Source organism: Falco peregrinus, chromosome 1, assembly GCF_023634155.1.
Source record: "Falco peregrinus isolate bFalPer1 chromosome 1, bFalPer1.pri, whole genome shotgun sequence".
NCBI lineage: Eukaryota > Metazoa > Chordata > Aves > Falconiformes > Falconidae > Falco > Falco peregrinus.
In genome coordinates this window covers 14286665-14299848 of record NC_073721.1, presented here as the reverse complement: position 1 = coordinate 14299848, position 13184 = coordinate 14286665, and the positions used below count along the sequence as shown (strand labels likewise).

The 13184-nt window shown below is 39.9% G+C and overlaps 1 protein-coding gene across 1 annotated transcript in view; it reads right to left on the bottom strand.

The window, feature by feature from the left end:
• GRID1 (glutamate ionotropic receptor delta type subunit 1) overlaps positions 1–13184 on the bottom strand; it is a 541426-nt gene that overhangs the window by 37467 nt on the left and 490775 nt on the right. Inside the window, exon 12 of the mRNA XM_005236732.3 lies at positions 12260–12398. Within this exon, the coding sequence (XP_005236789.2) occupies positions 12260–12398 (139 nt within the window). The remainder of the gene's footprint in view (positions 1–12259; positions 12399–13184) is intronic.

The window sequence follows — 13184 nt, the reverse complement described above, 5'->3', positions numbered from 1 at the left end:
TCATCTGCAGTGATCTGCACGAGTGTGACTTGACTTGTCACTGGATCATAGAAGTTCATTTTGCCTAGAGCTGACATTGGCTCTGCTCCAGCACTCCACATAAAGAAATCTGTTAAACAACTAGAAATAAGCTAAACATCTCCTGATTGCCAGTCCAGTGTTTCTAACTATACTTCCAACCCTCCTATTCTCCAAATCTCCTCCAGGCAATGAGAGCATAAGTCACTTAGATTGCTGCTTTTTCCATTAACTAGGGGTTTTTTTGTTGCTTATTTGTAATAAATCTTTTCTTTCTGGATGTCCTATATTTTCTATATTGTTATCATATGGTAAAGAAACCATGATGGTTCTCATGGTACAAGTTACAATTACTTTGCTTGAAAATGTTTTCTAAAACAAACAATAGCGTAACATAATTAATAGTGGTAGCGATGGAAGCTAGATTCCGAGAATTTGCATCTCAAAGCTGCATCCACTGGCACCCCATAGTTTGTGATCCCTGGATTAAGTTTCTGTCATGGCTGGGCATTTATGATCGCATCTGAGTTTACGTGATGTCTAATTGAGGGAGTGAAGTCAGAAGACAGTCATTCCTTTGTATTTACAAGGGGCACCTATAGGTCTCTTCTTCATCACCCCATTTTCCCATATTTCTAACAAATTAATACCCTTGAGATATTACCCAGTTTAGCCACCATGTTTGCAATTTAACAATGAAAAGTAGTAGACAGACCAAGAGGCATTCAGAGTAATCATATTAGACGGGGTTTTTAAGATGCAGGTTCAGGTTTTCAAAAGCTGGAGTTTTAATTTGTGTGCTCAGATCCACACTGAACTACTACATGACTGGGCAGATTTTCAGAATGGATCAAAGAAAATTTTGGCATGGCAGCACATCTTTAGGATGTTTGCAGATTCAGTTAAAAGCCTGGAAGGGGATTCAGAGCAGCTATGAGTCGCTCCTCATCCTACAAATCCAGAATAATCAGCCTTGCTGGAAAACCTGGGTTAGCCTGGTTCCTTTACTCACACTCCATATTCCATTCAGCAGTGAGTGGGACATTAAAATGCAAAGAAGAAAACATGAAAACATCTCAAGAGCTTGTAGCATGTTTGAGCTGAAGAAATACATCAGTTGGAGTACCTTTGGATATTTTTGTGCTTTACTTTCAAACCACTTTGCCATTGTGACCTTTCTCTGAGTAGCTTGAAGGGTTAACATGTTAATTAAAGCAAGGTATTCTGCTCCTTAAATTATTAATTAAAATAAAAAATGCAGCTGGTGTTTAACAGCAACTCGGTCCCAACAGCAGGTTTTAGTCACTTCACCTAAATCAAACATATCATAAAGTTGGCATGAAAATCATATTGTCTGAATCAAACACATCTGGCAACTGACACATGCTTTTACCTATAACGAAAATAACAAACTACCTTTATTATTTATGCAGATGCACTTTAAATTGTTTGCTGTGCTGATGTCTCCTACCACTCACATTCGGAAGCTGAAAATCTTAATGAAGATTAATGATTAAGATCGAGAGGGAAGAAATTGCTTTCTTCCTTCTTAACTGGTCTTATAAGTACTGATATCACTGCCATTCTGTTTTCCACTCAGATGACAATCTTTTAGCTTTTTAATTAAATAGAGTGGTGACTGGATAAGCTTGGCATCTTGGTGCTGGCTTATAAAGTCCTTACTCAGGGCGAGTAGTACTTTATACAATGACTGTTAGGATATCATTATACTGTGAGCAGTTCCATTAAAGTCCATGAAATCCCAGTGTGGGATAAGGTCCCGCTCAACCCTTTATTAAGTTTTGATTTATCAGGAGCTGTCGCATGCTGCAAGAATAAGAATCTTGGTGCAGAAAGCTCTGGGCTGCTGCCTGCGCCACTGTCAGCAGGCTCACAGCTGGGGTGGAGAGACTGGATGAATTCACACAGCTCAGATGTGTCAGAGGTACAAAGTGATGCTGGAAAAGTGCTTCACACCCTTCCCTTACCACAGGGAGTAAAGCAGAAGCTATCGATGTTGACAGAAAGAGGAGAAGAAAACAGAAGAGCTCTGAAGAGGCATCTTGATTGCTAGAACATGTGCTGGGTACTCCTGGGAAATCAAAACATAGGGCTCTTCATTAATACTGAAAGCACATATAGCATTCATCAGTTATTATTGATGTCTAAAGTGCATGCATTACATATGCATATTTTAAAGTCTAGAAGCCCACTTGCCTGTTTCTCAGAGGAGCCAGATGGCAAGCACTTGCTATATGGCGTACTTCCCACCTCATCCTGATGTGGAAAACGAGGTAAACAGGAAAAGAGACCTTTGCCCCTCTCTCCTCACCCTGAGCATGAGTCTCGCCTGAATACTGAACCTCAGAAGCACTGAGAGCACTGCATCAAAACCAACTAGCTGTTCCTTATATTGAGATTAATTAGTTTATTGGGTAGTCTAATTACATACCTTGAAATACGAGCTTGGAAATTGCATTACTGCCATATGAAAGAAACATAGTAGTTAACATCCACCCTATTCTGACTGATGTTTTTCTATTATTTTTTTAGATAGATATGACTATTCATAAATCAATTAAATTAAATCAGTGGCTCATTCTCCTAGGCTGGTTTTAATGGTTTAGAAGGCAAACAACTTTAGTGGATGTGATTACATTTCTTTTAATGGAACTTTGGCAGCTGTATCAAAATAGCTTTTGTAAGGCAACATCGTTCTCTCTCTCATCTCCAGATGAGTCTGGAAACACTCCTGTATTATATTATATGGGGGCACGTGCACAGAAGGGAACATTGCTTAGTAAGGCAGATGAGCCCAGGTAGTGGAAAGAACATATGTAATCCTTCCCTTAGCAACACTATTGTTTCCAGAAATGTTTTCTTTCACTCTAGAAAGTCTTTTGCCACAAAGGAACTAAGCTAATAGGAAAGCACTCATGGTAATAAACAGTAGCATCTTAGTTACCAGGGAAACAAAGAACCCCCAGCTCCTTTCCCCCATAAACATCCATAACCTGCATCTATAGAAAGTGTGCTTCAATGTGGGTTTTTTTCTTTTTCTTTTTTATGTCATCTGGAATAGTTTCAAAATCTCCTTAGAAGGATATTCAATTTTTAAAGTCTTTTCTTTAAATGGCAAGTTTAGAGTTTTCTACCTCATGGCAAGATGGTCTATAAACATTTTAGAATGTATTGGAACAACTTTTATTTTGGAAGACGAAATACTGTCCTATATATCATTTAAGGCATTAAGAGTTTAAGGTGTGAGAGAGCATGATCTTCTATCATGGAGACATTTATAAGGGGAATGGGCGCTTTAGATTTGAATGAAAATGTCAAAGAGAAAAGTAACGAGATTAAAACCGTTTGCAAGACAATGAAGCTCAATACCCAGGGGTGGGGGCTGGGGAGAAAGTAAGAGTAACCATAAAAATAATGAATTTCAAAAGACCAGACCTCTACAGATATCAGGAACTGGTGGAGAAAGCCTCTTAGGAAGTTGATTTAAAGGACAAAGGTGTACAGAAGGGCTGGCAATTCCTGAAAGAGACAGTATCAAAGACAGATGCAAAGTATTCCAATGTGAGGAACTATAAGAAAAAAAAATATAAGAAGCTGGTATAATGTCAGCAAGAGCTCTTTCAGGACCTAGAAAATGAAAAGCATTGGTGTTTTCTAAGTGATCATAAAAGAGTGCAACCATTTGACTAAATATGCCTACATACTACAAATGCATGAGAATCATAAAAATGCATGAGACAAAAAAAAAAAAAATCAGAGAACCAAAAATAAATCCTCACAACACCAATTAATCTAGCTTACATGATTTAAGATGTTACTGCACAAATCAGTTTGCATCATCCCTCGACTGAAGTTCTTGTGTCCACAGCAGATCCAGCAAAAAGACACTTACCTTGCCCCAGCTATCCTATACAAAGTTTGATTTCTTAATTTACGGTGGGTTTCATCAGCACAACATGAAACAGATGTGCACTGAGCTCACCACAACTGAAACTCATAACCTTGCAACCCACAGCATAGGCATGCTCATTCTTTAACCTCTGAAAGAATGGATGCTGAACTTTGCTCCCAGAGATCAACTTTTTATTGCAGGCTATTAATTCAAAGCTTGCAAGGTGAAAGACAGATCATCTAAGTGGAGTGCAGGACTGGCCACAGCACTGGTCACTGTTAACCAACCAACCAGCCGGCACTTCGGGAAGGTGGCTGGGCAAGCGTTCTGCCTCTGCTCCTGCTGGAAACTCCCCTTCTTTCCCCTCTCCTCTCTCCATCCAAAATCATCTAAAGAAATACACAATTCAGTGCATGTTCCTTATACTCACAGTCAGTCTGCTGACATTGAATATATGATAAGGAACAGAAGGTGGGAAAATTATTTTTGCTGCCAGGTGGGTGAGAAAATTCGGTGCTGAACCACCATGGTATGAGAATGACAGAACCGCCGCTCACGTGGAGATGTTGATGAGGAGTTGTGCAAAGTGAGACGACTTTTTTTTACACAAGCAAATGAAGCATTTCCAAAAATATGCAACAGATTAGCAGAGTTGGAAGCTCATATATGTCCTGTCTGAGCTGACAGCAAGTAAGAAAATAGGTACAACTTTCCCTTCTTACAAGTAGGTACACATACTTGCAACTTCATCTCACTGTTTCACAGGAACTAACTTACTGTGATAAAGTGTTTACTAATTATTGGCAGTTCTGGAATGCAATTTACTTGGTTGTTCTGGCTGTGAGGATGCTTTCATAGAGACCTTTCGACTCCGGACAATTTGGAAAGCTATGCAGAAATATGCAATACGTTACTCCGTAACAAAACAACCTGCATGATTTACGTAATAGGATCCACTGTTACACTACTGACTCCGACCAACAAAGATAAATGGTAGAAAATACAAGTAATTTTACAGGATTTTTGTTGTTTTTTGTTTATTGGTTGTTTTGGTTTTTTGTTTGTTGTTTTTTTTTTTTTTTTTTCCAGGCCACTGTTTCACCAGTAAGTGTCATGTCAGGTTTTCCCTGGCTTCCCACTTTAAGAGTCTTTGCTTAACTACTCTTCTGACCCCTACTACTACAGGGGCATGTAACAGTATCTGTCTGTCCAAAAGAATAGCAAGCAGGCAAACACATGGAACAGTATGTTAACATGCAAAATCAGTTGGGTAATTTTGCATTGTAGGTCAAGTAAATAGCTACCTTGAAATATCTAGTGGAAAAAAAAACATTAACGCTTTCACAGGAGTGAAACTCAAATACTCAAGCACACTGGCTAGCCTACTTTAATGGTTGTTCCTCACCCAGAATCCATTTCCAAAACAGAATTCACCATGAAGTTTTCCTTCTCACTCCTGTTTTTGTTGTTAAAAAATGATGGGTTGAGGTAGTCTTTATGGTTAAGAAATGTCTAAAACTTGAAGGCCATCTCGGAATTCCTATAGTAATAATTATTTTGCCTTTTTAATATCCTCTTATATTAGATTTTATTATCAGTTCACCTAAGACATTAGATCAGCTTCTTTGGAGAAAAACAATAGAAATATACATATCCTATTGGCAAAAATATCTGATTGTGCAAAAAACTTCTGTTACTGCATTTTATACTGTTTACCCCTTAGGAGTCAAACAGAAAATAAAACCCAACAAAATAAGCCATAGGTACTATCCTTGTAATAAAAAGAAACCACACTACAACAAAGAAGGTGGAAGTCAGGGACCAATGGAAGGTTACACATGCAGGGAGCGTACAGCTGCTGCACTCTATGGATGGCCAGTGAATCAACTATATTCATATGAGAAAGTCTGACTTAAGAGGCGGCTCAATCAGAGCTGAAAAAGGACTGTATCAAATCTCAGATTTGAACCAATCCTTGGATTTTTTTGACGGGCTGTCATGAGGACTACTGCTCTTGCTAGATTTTCACACTTCCAGAGCAAAAGAAAACAATAATAAAAAGTCTTTTTATTACCTGCACAGATGGTAGGTTTTGCTAACATCACATCTGAATCATTTTTTTTCTCTAAACTGTGCATGCATCTGAACGTTAATGCCTCAACCCAGTTAAGTCACAGAACTTCCCGGTAACAAGAACAAATGAAGAGATGCTGTGATACAGCTGTCATAAAAGTAGAGTTGAAGACGGTGTGGAATCACAGATCTCTTGGTTTGCCATTGATCTTCAGTATGTGCCACATTCTTAGAATGGCAACTGGAGAGATGGAATGCAAGCTTGGTTTTCAGCTGTGCGTTCTCATTTTACCCACAAAAAATGTCCTTGGAAAATATTTGCACTTATATGCTTGCCTGCTTGCTCAATTAAAGGAGTAATTAGGATCCATTTTAAAGCATGGTTGAATGGCATATGCCAACATTCAGAAAGCTTTTTAAAAGGCTCCAGACTTCGCGAAGCCTTGGGTTTCCCAGAAGCACCCACTGGGCAACACCATCAATGACAGTGAAATGAACAGATAGACAATGGGGATTCTAGCACTGGCAACAACACAGCGTCTTGTCCTGAGCAGTGCCTGGAGGCAAGTGGCTGCCAAGCTCTGCCCTTGAGCACTGCTACCCTGCCACACAGGCTGCAGAGCATTTCCCGTGACCTTGCTTCCACATGGTCTAAAGAGGGAATGTTCTGGAAAGAAAAATCTTTTGAGTTTTTGACCTTGCTCATTTCACTTGCATCTTTCTCACACTCTGTTTTAGCCTTCATTTTTATGGATGAACTTAACCTAGTTCTTTGATGATTGAAGCTTTTGCTCACAGGCCATAAATAATAATCACGATAACTATTTTTTATCATGCTCATTCATACGTGCCTCCTGCCAATGTGCCTGAGGTGCTGCACAGACAATGCAAAACACACTACAAATTAAACATAACAAAAGAAAATCCAATGAAATATTTAGAAAACCATGGATGATATGAACAACAGAAAGGCTGTTTCCAAATACAAGGAATTTCGAGGCAAAATCTCAGCAAATAGAGGGATTCCTGTGAGGTTCTTGCTACCAACCCTATCAAATCCACTTAACTACAGCAGATGAAACCTTTGTTCATTTCCCTCTAGCTGGCATCTTCAAAACACTTTTCTCATTTCCTTGTAAAATATTTTCAGATTGTTTCTGGTTTGTATGCAACCCAGAAAATCTAGCTTTTTTTGATACCTGCAGAGCTATTATAATATGGTCATTCCTGGCCATCATCTTTAAAGCGGCTAAACTGACAACACGCCATATAAGATATGAAAAAAAAAAAAAAAGTTAAATCTGTTACACAGAAAAGGAACTGAGACAGAGAGGAGGCTAAGCTTGCCGAGATCAAACAAAGCTTGTGGTAGGAAAAGAATCCGCACCCAAGTCTTCTAAGTGCTAGACTATCACCCCAACTAAGCTGCAGTAAATACTCAGCTGTCAGCAAAAGACATGAAATCTGGGGATTAAAATGCAAATAAGGAAATCCCAAATCATGAAACAGCAGCTGTGAACTTAAAAGCAGATATAACATGCATTTGTGTGCAGTCCATGCACACACACATACAGATACCATTCAAAACTTCCATAAGATGTGCAAATGTTAAGGATCAATTTGATAAGATCTTAAACTGAAACTCTTCTGAATTTTCAAATAGCCTATGTTTTTATGTCCCATTTTTCCTGCACGGTTCTTAACCTGTTGTCACATAAGCTCTCCTAAACCTGAGTTTCAGAACATCTGTGCAGCTACTGAAGTGCAAGTAGTCTGCTTGTTAACAAGAAATGAAGCTGGAAGTTAAGTCACTTCTAATTAAACTCATAATTACAAATGGAAGGTCAGACAGCAGATCCAAGGGCTGTTAGAAAATGTAATAAGACAAAAGAAAGAACAAACTCACATGTAATAATTCAGCCCCTACTTGGCAGACTGACCCATTAGAAGACCTATCAGCTGTGTACAGTTCTGAAGGCAAATACTAGAATGATAAATGCAAATCATCTGGGTTTAAACAAGTTTGTCAAGAATTAGCACGGGTTCTAAACATTACCTAGATTTCTAGTCCAAAACGAAAATTAAGATTTGCTCATTTACAACGTTAGAACATGGATCACAGCTTCCTAGCCTGAGCTCCAAAGTGGTGGCCACCAGCACATTCGCAAAAAATGCCTTCTCTTTTGGAACCGGGTAACATCTCTCTCTTCTGCCGACGTGCAGCTGGGAATTCTACTTGATGGTTCACTGCCCTGACTGTGGGTCTCCATGAACACAGAAACCCTGATGTAAGCACTACATTGCCTTTTTTCCCTTGTTGCCAGGTTGGGGCAGAGGGAAGATGCGAAGAGCACAAGGTAACCTGGACAGAGGGCTCAGGGAAGCCGTATTAAAAGAGCAAAGGGGTGCAGAAGTACCATCTGCTAGCGACTGGAAAATGGAAGAGAGCCGAGGAAAGTTCACACTATTTTCTGCTAATCTTGACCTCCTGAAGGGCCAGAGGTTTTTATGTGGATCTCAGACTCCACACTCTGACCCTCCCCAGCACCCTGTCACACTGGGACAAGTGATGAGCACACAGGACACACGAGGAGCAAGGAAGCACATGCAGCCGGGCCAGACCAGGAAGCTGATGTCTCTCCCTGTTGCCATGCTTGTGAAGAAGCCCTTGAGGGTTTGGAAAAATCCAAGGAGAAGGACTTTTGTTCTTTCCAAGGTTGGCACGTTCCTCACATGGGATCTGGGCACCCGGACAACACAGCGCTTGGGAACCCGTTTGTGATTTAGGAGGTCTGTGTCAGGAAGTACAGAAATACAGGCAGCATATCAAAGCTGCTTTCTGCCATGCCTCCTACCCTGGGGTTTTCACTTTCTGTGAGCCACTGGCAGTCCCTGAAACCCATGGCAGGGTGGAAAAGCCTTGTGAGATTTGCCAATACCAGAGTTTTTTTAAAAAATATTCCCTTATTAGCAGGCTTTCATCTGACATGCCAGCTCTAAAAATCTGCCTTCCAGCAGTTCAACTTTGCCTCAGTGAGTGTTTCACCAAGGCCACACTAATAAATATAATTCATGATTTGTGTGACACACTTGTTTTGAAGTGAAATTTGTGGAGGTAATGATCACTGGATTGATTGACACCTAGTTATTCAATCAAACATACTCCTATTCCACTAGTCACAGACCACACATGTCAAATTTGATGCTGAAACAACTTTTATCAGATATTTTGGAGAGGGATTGGGAAGAAAATCGGTCTTGTAATGAAAATCTTAACTATGGTGCACCATAATACTTTTTTCTCTCCTGCTGCCCACATAGCAGCAGCAGTACTCAACACCAGAGGACTTCTCTATGGAGGGTGACATAATGGCACGCATTTATTGAGAGGATGGGGGGTTGATTTCTTAACAAAGGATGTATACACAGATGGATTTGGTAGTTCTCAGGTGGTGAGCAAATTTTTAGCTATAACTCATTGTGCCTCTTCGGGTGGGAAGAATGGATTTCACCTGAGTATTCCTTTCTTGGTCCATGAAAGATATGATGCAGGCAAGCTGAGTGGCAGATTTAGAAAGGCAAGAATAGCCACTCCACATCATATGATGTTGAAGCTAAGTAGTACTGGGAGCTGAGACATGAAGCCACGATGCCTTCATGAAAGGCAGTAATTTACTTTCTCAGGAACAAATCCGACACAACTTTTTATAAGATGTTTCACCCAAGGAGTGGGGATATGAAAATATCTTCATCATAGCTTAGTAATGGATGAAAACTCAACAAAGATTCTGAAAAGCTTATATCTTTACCCCATCTCCTCTCTTCTAAGGCACTAGCATTTTTTGATGAGTAGCAGGATCTCAGAGAGATTCTGAAAACTTTGTGAAATAGCCATTGCAAGCCAAGACAAGCAAGTCCTTTAACTGTCTCAGTTATGCCAACCAGTGAGTGATCAAATCAAAGATCTTTCTGACAGATACCATTTCAGATTACCTTGGGAATGATTCAGGTGCCTAAGCCACAGCATCTGGGACCACTTAGGACACCACAGGCAATATAAATAATCCACATTGCGGCTGACAACACCTAATAGAGACCCCTGCCCTTATAGCCAAGTAGCTGAAGCACAGGCAGTGAACCTTATGGCAACTAAAATTACTTTAGACATTTATGTTTTGACACCTGAATTACTCTGCTGGTGTTTGCAGATCTCAGTAGAGTCCTTTCTTCCTTCTGTATCCTCACCTTGTACAAGGGGATGTGATAGTGGGAACTTGGAAAATGGCAACTACCATTACATATAGAAAGGCATTTAATTATAAATCTTCAGCTGCCGTCTCTAACAGTAGAGGGGCGCCTGAGTTCTGAAGTCCCAAAAATACACTCAGCAGTTCCTTCACCCAAATAACTTCTCTCCTCCTCAAGATTCTTAGCAGTGTCCTTTCATTCTAATAAGAAGGGGAATAAAAACCCCTTATAAATGTTGTAATAGCTTTGCCTTAAAGGTTTCCTGTAATTATTCATAGTTCTGCTCTTAAACCTGTGTCTATTTTGACAGACTCCTCACTGCATTTCACCCCAACTTTTGCCCTCCTCTGAACTTTGCTGAGTTTGGGGAGGTGCTCAGTAAACCAAAGGGACAATTTCTTCTGCCATGAAGGAACTAGAACTTTCAGAAATGTTTGAGCAGATCATTATTCAAGCTTTCCAGACAACTCTTCGTGTCTTTGGTTTCAAGAGCAATTTATTCATTGAGCTTAACCTTATTCCTATTACAGCCAGGCCTCACAGATACTCTGTGGTAGCTTTATTCTATTTAGTTTCTCATGCTATCTCCATAAACTACCTGTATTTCTTGTTTCTATTGCTGTTAAAACCCACTCATTTTTGCCAAACTAACAGAAAAATAGTTTAAAAACAAAGGTAGTTATGATTTTGAGCTGGTTTTATTATTATTATAACACTATAGCCATACAAAAGTTACATTACCTGCAAGTATGCAATGGCAAGTTCAAAAAAGGAAATACCGTTAAACTCATATTTATGAGAAATGCACTTATGTCCTTCTGTGACGATACCACAGAGAAGGCAAAAAAAGAGAAGAAAAGAGTGCCAGCCTCACCTAAGTGCCAATGCTTCTGTTTCAGGAGCTGAGCACAAATATTAGTCCCAGTTTTCCCGGTGCAATCCCAAATGAGACCGACAGACTAACCGTGTCACACTCTAGCACCTAGGACAAGACCCTTGGCTCAGCATTTTCTAGAAGGGGACACTGTGTCACACTGTCCTTTGGCCACCTCTCCACCCCATCACCATCAGATCAAACACGAGATATCAGGCTCTAGTCCTGCCAGCACTGACTGCAGGTCAACAGCCCTCCCAGTACTCCATGCCAGTGTTAATGTGGAAATATTGTCCATTTTTGAGAGAAAAAAATGAAAACATTCTTCAGTCTTTACATTTTCTGAAGAAATGCAAATCACCTACACACACACACGTTGCCACCAAACCACCAGCAGCCCTCTGGAGCTGCTCAGAGCCCTGGGCTATTGAAAACATTCTCATCGGGTATGGATTAGTAGGCAAACAGCAGGGAAAAGAAGTCAAAGGTGCAAGATAAATATGGTTTGTTACAGAAGCTGTAATTTATCACCACAATATTGCCAACACAACTGTAGAAAATTACATATAAATTTAATAAAACAACTGCTATATTATATCTGCTATCCTGGAGTCAGGTTCAATTATCTTTTCCTCCTTGAGAAAAAGCTTTTTCTGCAAACACCACCACTGAAACTGGCCATTTATATTTTAAAAGACGGCCTATGATAGCTTACATGCAAATAATGGTATAAACAACAGTGTATATCAAAATATTGAGGACATAAAATCACACGGTGAGAAGTGAGCTGTTCCCCAGAGGTGGCAGTTCCCTCTGATGTTCAACAAAGAAATAAAGGCAGCCAAAGCAGTGAGATCACTAGTTAAACAAAAGGCATATAAACATGGCAGACCTCTCTTCTGGAAAAATACACAGTTAAAAGTGCCATTGTCCCCTCCATGCACCTGTCAAAACTGCTTGGGGGTTGCTGGAGTGAAGGTGAAGGAAGAGGGGGAAGAGAAAAACAGCCACTGCAAATAAGCAGAGCCTTTTATTAGAGAGTTATCTCCTTCTTGCAAGAATGAGTGCTCGAATGGATAATACCTTTCTGTGAAATCCAGGTTTCCAGCTTCATGTTAAGCAGAGGCTCTTACCTTATGGGATTATCCATCCTTGATACTGTGAGAAATGCTGCTAAGTTTGCTGTGTAGGAAGAGCACACGATAAGGGTGAAGAGCCACCAACTTCCCATTACAATACGCATCGCCACAGAATTTACAGTAGATTCACTCCCTACAAATCAACAGAGAAAATGAGTCTCTCAGCAGCTTCCCTTTATGGTCACCTTCTGTGTGCCCTGCTATGTTAAACTCAGTTGTGCTACCCCTCGACATTTTTGCTCCCCTCCCCCCCAGACTGCCCATTCACTGTGAGAAAAGCACTGCTTCCATGAAGGCCGATAATTTACAAACGTTTTCTCCAGCCAGCCTCTTGCTCTAGATACTGTTCTAGAAAAACCATCTTTCAAAATATTTCCCTTGGGAATTGTTGAGGATAAAATCTTCAGAAGATGAAAAATACTCTAAATAAAGAAAGTTTAATGGTGAAGCACAGCTAATATGCAAGAATTAAATCATTACAGTGCTTCGTATACAGTAGTATTCTGTTTTCAATGACCACTTTGTGTTTGGAAAAAACCTGCAAAACTGTCCGATGGTTTCTGTGTTCTCTGTGCTGTATTTAAATCTGCAAAGACTGAAACATTAGTGTCATTACTTGTTACTCCTTACAGCACTTGAAATGATGTGAAGACTTCTTTCTAGCAGGCTTCAAGCACAGTTCTGCCCAAACATTGTTGGGAGACCAAACCTCACCATACAGCTGGTGCTAGTCACTTCGGTGTATGTTTATGCTGGTTATATCTTACTGTATTTAAACCCATCACATTTTCATATTCAGTTCAAAGAATGAAAAGATATACTGTCTCACATTAGTTCCAAAACATATACATTTCTAAAATTAAACAACTAGAAAGGGTGTTCGTTTCAGAGTTGGAGAACTGCTGTAATTCTGCACCAA